Below are 10,122 nucleotides of genomic sequence, written 5' to 3'. Positions count from 1 at the left end.
GAACTGGTCTGCACTTCATTCAGTCATAAACTGCCCTGCTACTGAAGTGTTTGTTTTTTCCTTAGAGAGTGACTAATTTTTTGTCAATTTCTGGTTGGCTGAAGTTCTTGTTTGTTTGTTTTTAAATAAGGGACAGCTGTTCATCAATCCTGTTGGTCGGCCTGAATTTAATTTTGAAGAGAAATTTAATGTATAGCACCAATATTTTTAAAATGATATTGATGGAGGGACCAAAAAATTACAGTTTAAGTGTAAAATACTAGGAAAGACTCCCTATCATGGGTTCTCAGCTTCGGGAATCACAATCCACAGGGAGGTTGCCAACAATTCTAAGGGTTTTTTTTGACCATCCTCCCTTTCTTTATGGCGGGTGCCTAAAACTTTTTCCTTTTGTTACATAGGGAGGTATGGAAAAGGTCAACTACACTAAAATTAAGCTGGGTACTGAGAAAATCAGTGAATTCATAGGGATGATGAAGAAAACATAGAGTCTGATCCTCATCTGGTGTAAATTGGCACATTGCCATTAACTGCGGTGGAGCTACATCAATTTATACCATCTGAGGATCTGGCTGACAATCGACTTACACAGTAGTATTAAAGAGTATGCAAGGTTAGAAATTATGAAATAATCTCTGGCAGCAGTTAGGAAACCAAGTGCAATAGCTTTGAGACAATTGTATGCAAAATAGGTCCATGTTCATAAATCCCTCTCCTTAGAATTCATTCCACCCTTTTCTGCCACTCCCTCCCTTATGCCCATCCACTCTTTTCACATAGAACTATAAAAGTGTAACAACTTTTGGACCCAGATCTTGCAAGCTGCTCTACATAGGTGACACACCTAGGACCACAGGAAGATCCATGGGTTGCTTGTGGACACAGATGTCTGACCATACAGAGCAGCATGCAGGATTGAGGCCTTGGTCATTACCAGTTCTGGGCCTGATTTGAAATGGCATGCTACAGGGGAAGCCTTTATATACTACTATCAATCCCCTGACTCCTCCAGACCTCTGCCCACACCAAATAGTGTTGTTTGAGCTTATTCTTTACTTGTTATAATTCTGTACTGTCTTTCGTGAATATCAACTGGTATTCATGGGACGGCTGTCTACAACTCTTTGAAACCAAAGTGTGGGGAGGAGAGGGATTCTTGCAAATTATTCATATGAAGTTCTGAGACTTGTAGCCATATTTCAAAAGCATGTTTAGTACAACAAGTGTCTGGGTACAAAATTCATGAGCCAATGGAAACCCAAGCTGATAAGCTCAATAATGTTTTGCTCACAGAAGACCCACGTAGACAGCAAGCAGGCATTACCTTGTCTATCAGGAATGCATGTATTCTGATTTATTAATTAATGTAAGGAAAAAAGGGGGGAGTGGACATTGTACTCGGCAAATTAAATGTAAAAGCACACATGTTCAGAATAATATACTTGTGGCTCTTGTATGCTCCAGCAGTGGAAAAGGACGATCAGAGAGAAATACACACTGCAGACTGCCATATATACAGTAGGCTAGTCTCTTTCTTTCTTTCTTTCCTGAGGCATACATTTTAAATAATGTTGACACTTCCTTCATGGAACACATTCATTTGCATTAATAGGTAAATTTATGAGGAATTCATAATGCTTGGCCAAATATGGCTAGGCAGAATAAGTTTCCTAGGACTCAAACATAAGCATTAAACTTCTGGGTTTTTTTCAGAGGTGCTGAGCATCTGCGGTTCCCATTGTTTGCAGATCGAGTTGTGGTTGCTCAGCGCTTACAAAAATCAGGCCGCAGTGAGAAATGTTATACACACTGCAGATTGCTGCACAGAATCTGTTTCTTCTGCTTAATTTTTCTAAATTACTCTTCTTGTAACTTATTCCACCTTCTTTTAGGTGGCTTTCCTACCACTGCCTTCCAAACAATGTTATTCTGTGAAATAATAATGAAGCAATAAGGCACACAAGAAGGTATGTGTCAATTCAACCTGTTTACATTTACAACTATTTTATTTTTTGGTTTGTAGGAAACATAGGCAGCATATATGATTGGCAAATTCCAACAAGTAAATTGCAAGAGATCAATTTTTTAATATTTTACATTTTTGACTAATCTTTCATGAATGACGAATCAATGCTAGTACCTGGTGTACTGCTACAGTCAGGGCAAGATGCTTTTGTGAAAAGATCTTGCTCCTTGCTACCTGATTTCTCAAATAAGCCTAATACTCTTTTGCAGAAGGACTGATCAGGACTTTCACCTGAAAAAGCAAAAGCAGGGCATTCTGGCCTGTGTGCTTCATACAGGTCACTAGTATTTGCAAGCATTTCATCTGATGTAGTAGAGATATAATCCTTGATGTTGATTCCTCTGATCAATTCTTCAAAATATCGTCGCACAGAAATTTTATACTTTGATGGATCCTGATACAATGACCTTCCTTCTATAAGTTTTTCCATCTTGCTCCTGAGTTTTTTATCCTCTTGAAGAAATTGTACTGAATTTGAATGTTGTTCCAAAAGAGTTTTCATTTGCTGATAAAGCTGCCTGGGGGCTTCAGTTTCACTCTCTACTAGGTGCAGTTTTTCTAATTTTGTTGAATAGTCCTTGTGTAATTTTGTCTTCAGTTCTGCAATTCTGCACCTTATCCCTTTAAGTAAACTGATCCCAACTGTGTCAATCATCACCTTGGTGTCTGTAGTGCTGGATAGGAGTTCATTGATCAGCTTTTCTGTTTCCTGTTTTAAAAAAAAATTATGCAGGGTTTCTTAGTAATGTCCACAAGAAGTTTTCAAAATAGTTAAAAGTGTGAGAAGTTATTTTAACTTTCAAAAATAATTTTGGATCTAGATATATGTTTTAGGCCTTACATTTTAAAGTGGTTTCAACGTTGCCTCCCATTTGTGCTCAAAAGCAATTGTAGTTGTAAATAATTGCAATTACATTTTATAGCACTTTGCGTTCAGAGTTCTGCTAAGGTGAGGCAGGCCCTTAGGCCTTTTGTAGGGCAGGAAGAGTTTGCGGGCAAATAGTTTCCTGATTGTATTGTGTACAACTCATAGTCTTTAAGGCCAGAAGGGACCATCATGATCACCTACTCTAACCTCCTGCACATTGCAGGCCACAATACCTCACCCATCCACTGCTGCTGTAAGCCCATAACCTGGCTGAGTTACTGAAGTCTCAAATCTTGATTTAAAGACTGCAAGTTTCAGAGCATCTAGTTCAAACCAGCAGGTGATATGTGCCCCATGCTGCAGAGGAAGGCAAAAGAAAAAAATCCCAGAGTCTCTGACAATCTGACCTGGGGGGGAAATTCTTCCTGACCCCATATATAGCAATCCATAGACTCTTAACATGTGGGCAAGACCCGCCAGCCAGACACCAGGAAAAGAATTCTTTATAGTAACTCAGAGCCCTCCCCGTCTAGAGTCCCATCTCTGGCCATTGGAGATATTTGCTAAAAGCAGTCACCAATGGTTCATATGCCATAGTAGGTGACCTCATAAACCTCCCCCCATAAGCCTTATCAAGCTCAGTCTTGAAACAAGCTAGGTTTTTTGCCTCTAGTACTCCTTTTGGAAGCCTGTTCCAGAACTTTACTCCTCTGAGGGTTAGAAATCTTTGTCAAATTTCAAGCCTAAACTTGTTGATACCCAGTTTATATTCATTCTTGTGCCAGCATTGGCCATTAACTTAAATAACTCATCTTCATCCCTGGTGCTTATCCCTGTGATATATTTATAGAGAGTAATCATATCATATCTCCCCTCAGCCTTCATTTTGTTAGGCTAAACAAGTCAAGCACCATACATTTCCTCTCTTAAGGCAGGTTCTCCATTCCTCTGATCATCCTAGTAGCCCTTCTCTGCACATATTACAGTTTGAATTAATCTTTCTTAAACACGGGAGACCAGAATTGCACACGGTATTACAGTTGAGGGCTCACCAGTGCCTTGTACAATGGTAATACTGCTTCCCTAGCTCTACTGGAAATATCTTGCCTAATGCATCCTAGGATTGCATAAGACTTTTTCACTGCTGCATTGCATTGGTGACTCATAGTCATCCTGTGGTCTATCAATACACCCAGTCTTTCTTTTCCTCTGCCACTTCCAATTGGTAAATCCCCAGCTTCTAGCAAAAACTCTTGTTGTTAGTCCCTAAGTGGATAACCTTGCACTTTGTACTATTTAATTTCATCCCATTTCTATTACTCCAGTTTTCAAGGTCATCCAAATCTTCTTGTGTGACTCTCTATATCCCAGCCAAGTGGAGGTCAGGCATCCACAGAAGATTGAGAGCCTGGGAAGGAATAGGGTTAGCAAGCTCACATGACCCCAAATAACAAGGGACAGTGTAAAGTCATCAGGGAAGCCTCCTGTACCATTAACTCTTGGAAAATTGTCATCAAACTTTGCCAAACCACATACAATCTACATACCTACCCTTCTCATGTTGACAATTAAAAAGCTAAAGATATTTTAGTCATTCTTTCACAGGCCCTTCAAGAAGGTTGGGGGATCAGCTACACCAGTGCCAGATTTAGCTTGTGAGTGAAGTCACATGACAAATGGTCAGGTGACTAAGGGAATTTCTAGGAAAATAAGAGCAGCCTGCAGTTCAGTAAGAGAGAGCCAACTGTGAGGGACTCCAGGGAAAATAGCCTTTGGAGTTTATGATTTATAAAAGATCAGGAGGGCTCGGGAGTATAGGAAGTGTCCCTGGGAAGAAGCTGGGTGGGTTGAAGCTACTTGGGGACAGACAGACTAATTGTTTAGAGCTCCCAGGACCAGGAACCCAAAAGCTTGCGTCCAATCAATCAAGCAAGTATAAATGTAAAAGGCTGGCTTGATTTCAGTTGAATGTAGTGTTACCTTTGTTCAGCCAAAGGAGAGGCTGGCCAGGCAAACAAGAAGAGTTCCAGACTACTGGATTCTGGAGCCAGTGATTCTATGCGTCCTGCAAATAACTAGGCTCAGAAAATGAAAGCACACTCTACTGCGTGCACCAACCAGGACTGCATATCCTCTTGGACCTGTAAATAAATCCCTTGCTTCAAGGTGCCACAGGGATCAGGTAGTATTCCCTGCCCCGTACAGTATTGTACATTTGGACTGGTGCCTTATGGCTTTTTTGCCTTTCTCTGAAACATCAGATATTGGTCATTGCTGAAGTCAGGATACTGGGCTCGATAGTAGTGGTGTACAAACTGCAGGGTCAACTGTGGGCCACACAAACTGAACCCTGCAGGGTCCATTCAGAGAATTTCCAACCCCTCCTTCAGAGTGTGCCCTACCAACTCTCCAGAGCCACTCACTCCTTCCAGACCTGGAATCTATTGAATCTTGGATGATTTTGGGTGGGGGCCTGGCTCCTATTTGCTCCTCCCAAGGGCCTTCAGGTGTACTGGGTGGCCTCTCCCAAATCTGCCCCACCAGGTAAAGACCATGGCCTCTGCTATCCCACTGAGATTATTCTGGAGGACAGGGTTGCATGTACCCCCTTTGCAAATAGCATCAGCCAAGCTGTGTGACTGTTCATCAGTCTGAGTTCTATGATAATACTTAAAACTTTTCATCATCAAAGTGTTTGATAAGCATTAACTAATTAATCCTCCTCACACTCCTGTGAGGTAAGCTTTATTAACCCCATTTTACCTATGGAGGAACTAAAGGCAAAGAAGTTATGTGATTTGGCAACATCACAGAAGAAGTCAAGAGTCAGGAATACAACTTAGTCTCACGCTCACACCACTAAACCACATCATTTTATATAACTTAATCCTTTCCTTCGGGCTATCTGCCTAAACTTGTATCGAACATCAGGTCATGTCATTCTGTTAATAAAGCTGAAAGAAAGTGAGTCACTTGTACTATACCTTCCTAGCTTGTACTGTGCCTTCAGATTTCTGAAGCAACAAGTCTATATCTTTAATAAAAGTCATTTTTCTTGCTGTGTAAGCTTCAGACATTTTTGCAACACTGTGATGCTCATGGTTTCCAAAGAGCTTGCAGATTGCACAAATTGGTTCATCATCAGTCAGACACATCTGAGAAAAGAACATAGGCATTTTCTAGTACAGCCATGTATGCTTACACGTTGTCAGCTACGTAGCACACTGACCCAGAACATTAGGCTTAGTCTGCTAAGTAAATACTGGTGCAATTGTCGAAAATATGCTCAGAGTGAAGCTGAGACGGTTGTCTTCAAAAGGGCAAAATTCACGCTACAGCAATCTTCAGTTCCATTGGCATTCTCCAGTGGAACCTTAGTAATCCAAACTCCTTCAAGCAACACACATTAGATTTTCTACCCCAAAAGAAATACTCTTTCCCTACTTCTTAAGAGTTCTTAAGAACAGATGCTGAAAGGAGGTTAATTGTTACTCAAGCTACGTTGCACTTTACGTTCAACAGGCATTTTGCAAGTACTATATATATATATATATATATATATTATTATTTAATATTTATATCATAGTAGTGCCCACCCATAATTAGGGATTGTAGTAAGTGTTGCACAAGCACATATGAAATCACAATCACTGCCCTGAAGACCTTATTGTCTAAGAAGACAAGTAATATATAAAGTTTGGAGTGGTGAGATGCATACCAATTTATACACATTAGGTTTATAATTGTCAGGAAACAAAATTACAGTAGGAGGTGAAGTTGAACTGTTCTCATTTGTCCATCAAGTCTTTATTAATTGGTTGATTTCTTGTATGCATCATGGCAGAAATAGGTCTTACGGTTGGAAGAGAACAGTTATTTACAGATTTGTTCACGAAGGGTATTCCGTGCCTGGAGGAAGGCACAGAACTGTCTGTGTGAGAAGCGGCTGAGCGGATGGATGAGAGTGGCTTCACTGGTGCAGTGACTTGGTAAGGGATAAAAGCAGACAAGCAGGGACAGGCAGATTTATAAAGGGCTTGGAGTGTGAGGATAAGATACTTGAACTAGATGCTGTGAAATAGGAAGCCAGTGAAAGGTTTCAAAGTGGTGGTGGGGCTCTTTAAAATCAAATGGACAATGTACATCTTCTGAAGAATTTTTCCTTGATTTTCAGGTTCATTCAGTTACTCATTCTTAAACTATAGTAATTTTTAGTGGGTCTCCTAGTTGTTGGAGTGAATGAGGCTTTAGTGTCTCTTGAACTAAATGTTTTTATGCCCTTTTCTCTAATGTTGTTGCAGGAGTGACAGTTGTTGCTTGTTGTTGGGCCATTGAGAAGGTGTGAGAGGTCTAGTGGCCTGAGCACCAGAATGAGAGCTAGGAAATCCTGAGATATTGACTTCAGTGTGACTACTCATGTGCTTCTAGCTAGGCATGTTTATGTAACATTCTGAGTTGTGGCCTCTGTAAGTAGCCCCACAGAAATCAATATGACTGCTTGTGGAATAAAGCACTACTCAATGTGACTACAGGTAGCAAAATTCTGGCCCTAATTAGTGAATCACTTAATCTTTGTGCAGTGCTTTGAAAATGTAAAGCACTAATTAATAAATGACCTTTTATATCATTATGTTTTGTTTTTGCAGGGTGAATCTGATTTCATGAATTTCATTAGGAGGCTGGTAGTTCTTCCAACTGCAAACCACCAACTAGACTCCTCATCTAGATGGAAGTAATCCATTTGGGAAAGAAGCAATTCAAATGGTAGGATTTGCCCTTTACTTATGTTTTTATAGTCTAAAATTCAAATGATGTGGTTTGTTTGTCACTGAACATGATATAAAGGACTAGCTTGTTTAGAATATGACTATTCCACTACAATATCCAACCAATAGAATTCATTTTGATTAAGTGAATACTGAACACTTACAGGACAGATTTGGTGTGCAAATAACTAAATAAAGGAAAAATAAGAAATATGTAAATGTATACCAAATTCATATTTTCCCCATGTTCTTCACATATTTGGGATAGCTGGTTTTGCTCCTGGGCACGAATGTTTTCAAGTTCATCCTTAAATTTTTCCAATATACTTTCAACCAGAATATTTCTCGGTAATCCAATTATTCCTCTGCCCCTCAAATATATGACCTAAAAGTGAGAAAAACTGTTACATACTATTTGAGAGATGCAGGAGACACTTTGCTTCTTCAATAGTTTCATAGCTGTGTAATGTAGAAACAGTGCATCGGCATTCTTCAGTTGTGGTTTATATTAATTTGATCTTGTACTGAAATACAGTACTGCAGCGAAGTGATCTAGACAACAATTTCCTCCTAATGTATACCTTATAAATCTAGGCTCATCAGTATCAGTGGTCCAAATTCTGCCTTTGAATAAGTGTGTGCAAAACCCACATTTGGAACCAAAAGGAACTGAATGTGTGCTCCCACATACAGAATTTAGCCCCTTGTATTTAAGCAGAGACCCTCATGTGGCTTCTGTTAATAGTTAAAGAAAAAACCCTCATTCAGAGCTAAATCCTGAGGTTCCAGTCCAGGAGCTTTTACTCATTTAAATCAATTGGATTCATTCATATGAATAAGAGCTGCAGACAGACTCCTCCATTCTTACTTGGGCAAAACATCATTGAAGTCAATGGGAGTTTTGCTCCAGTAAGAACTATGTAAAAACCTAGGACTAGATTTTGTCACCATTTCTCACACTGAGTAGCACCACTTGAGAAGTAAAGTATTGCTCCATGTGAATAATGGTAGCAGATTCTGACTCTAAAAAAAGGAGTTCAATTAACTTGCTAAAGTCTATAAAACCACAGGAGTATTAAGCTAGTTATATTCTAAATTAATGCAAGAGAAGGAATTAATTTACATGTGATATAAGCACAAGTCCTGTAGATTTTGAAAAAACAGTCAAGGAAACATGCTGTATGATTAAAATCTATGGAAATATTTAGTTTAAGACTGATATTTTATAGCAAGTGTTCAGCATATCCTTGTTCCAGGTCTTTCCTTTTAAAACGTTTGCCAACAATTTAAGCAACATTTTCTGAAAGAATTTAAGAATTGTCCTGCCAGGTTCTTTTGATTGGATCAGGATAGAACATTACATTCTTGGACCTATAGTCTCCATGGGCTGCACCATTTTTAATAGATGTCAGGGAAGTCACAACCATCTGCTCCATTTTATTAAATTAAATTAGGTATGGCCTCAGGCTCCTTGCAAGCTGGCAATGTCCCCCTTCAGTTGGGAAAAGTTTGGGCAGACCCTTGTCTTGCAAATAAAGAGAAGAGCTCTGACTACAGAGAAGATTAAATGAGCGTCTCTACTTACTTTCCTGCACATAGGACAGCAGAACTGTCCATTAACATGATTGCAGTTCTGGCGGATGAGGATCTTTTCCAGGCATTGCTTGCAGAAGTTGTGAGCACAAGTTAGGACCAGCACTGGTGGAGTGAACAGCTCCAAGCACACTGGGCAGGAAAGCGCCTCTCCCAAAGCATCCATTGTACTGCTGCACCTCATGAGGAAAGCCTTCGAAGATTCCAGCTGCAGCTATCCCTTTCTTCCAGTAGCTGGTCACCATCCAGGTTCTAGAACAACTCTGAAACCTCTGTGACAGCAGCTCCATGGCGACAAGCATCAACAATCTGTGCAACCATTGCAGGATCATGCTCCTCCCGGTTTCTGGAACAGTTGAGGGGGCAGACAACCAGTCCCAGATGACTCTTCTGGGACAGTGATGTTTAGCTGAGTATCTCAGATCTTTGATTACCCCAAGCACACACATTGTCACTGAAGCACCCCTCATGTTCTCATTTTTCTTGGAATGCTCAAGTCTGTCTTGATTTAAGTCTATAGGTAGTGTAACAGAGTAGGGAAGGACAGCGCACAATACTCCAAATTTAACAGATTTGCATCCAGATGCTTCTATTAAAACAAGTTGCTTCTGATTTTTAATTCTAATTTCTCTCCCCTTTTCTTTCTTTGACCCATCTCTGTTAAATTTTCCTTTAGCTAACATTAGAAGCTGCTTGGTGAGTCTCTAACTTTCATTTCACCTAGCTTACTTTGTCATAGTGAACTTATTTAAAATGCATTTTTAAGAAAAGTGAATAATTTATAATACTGAAAGCTAGCAACCTCTTTTTAAGGAACATTCAGATTACAATAGACCCTGTGTGGTCGTATACTGGCAGATCTTGGACTT

General features: G+C 39.8%; 1 protein-coding gene across 1 annotated transcript; it reads right to left on the bottom strand.

Moving 5' to 3' along the window:
* Positions 1-2,105: 2,105 nt before the first annotated feature.
* Positions 2,106-9,419, bottom strand: LOC128840310 (tripartite motif-containing protein 54-like). Its single transcript, XM_054034146.1, has 4 exons — positions 9,246-9,419; positions 7,887-8,045; positions 5,879-6,049; positions 2,106-2,735 (listed from the first exon to the last, which is right to left on the bottom strand). The coding sequence occupies exons 1-4, from the start codon at positions 9,417-9,419 to the stop codon at positions 2,106-2,108; spliced, it is 1,134 nt and encodes a 377-aa protein (XP_053890121.1).
* Positions 9,420-10,122: the final 703 nt, after the last annotated feature.

The sequence above is a fragment of the Malaclemys terrapin genome, chromosome 7 (genome assembly GCF_027887155.1).
Source record: "Malaclemys terrapin pileata isolate rMalTer1 chromosome 7, rMalTer1.hap1, whole genome shotgun sequence".
In the NCBI taxonomy this organism is placed as follows: domain Eukaryota; kingdom Metazoa; phylum Chordata; order Testudines; family Emydidae; genus Malaclemys; species Malaclemys terrapin.
Note: the sequence above shows the minus strand (reverse complement) of the source record. Positions and strands in the feature narration are given on the sequence as shown.

Coding starts and splice junctions, on each gene's coding strand:
- LOC128840310 (XM_054034146.1), bottom strand. CDS start 9,419: ATGGATGCTTTGGGAGAGGCGCTTTCCTGCCCAGTGTGCTTGGAGCTG. Junction 8,046..9,245: donor GCTGTCCTATGTGCAGGAAA/GTAAGTAGAGAC, acceptor TCTCACTTTTAG/GTCATATATTTGAGGGGCAG. Junction 2,736..5,878: donor GCACAGTACAAGCTAGGAAG/GTATAGTACAAG, acceptor TTTTTAAAACAG/GAAACAGAAAAGCTGATCAA.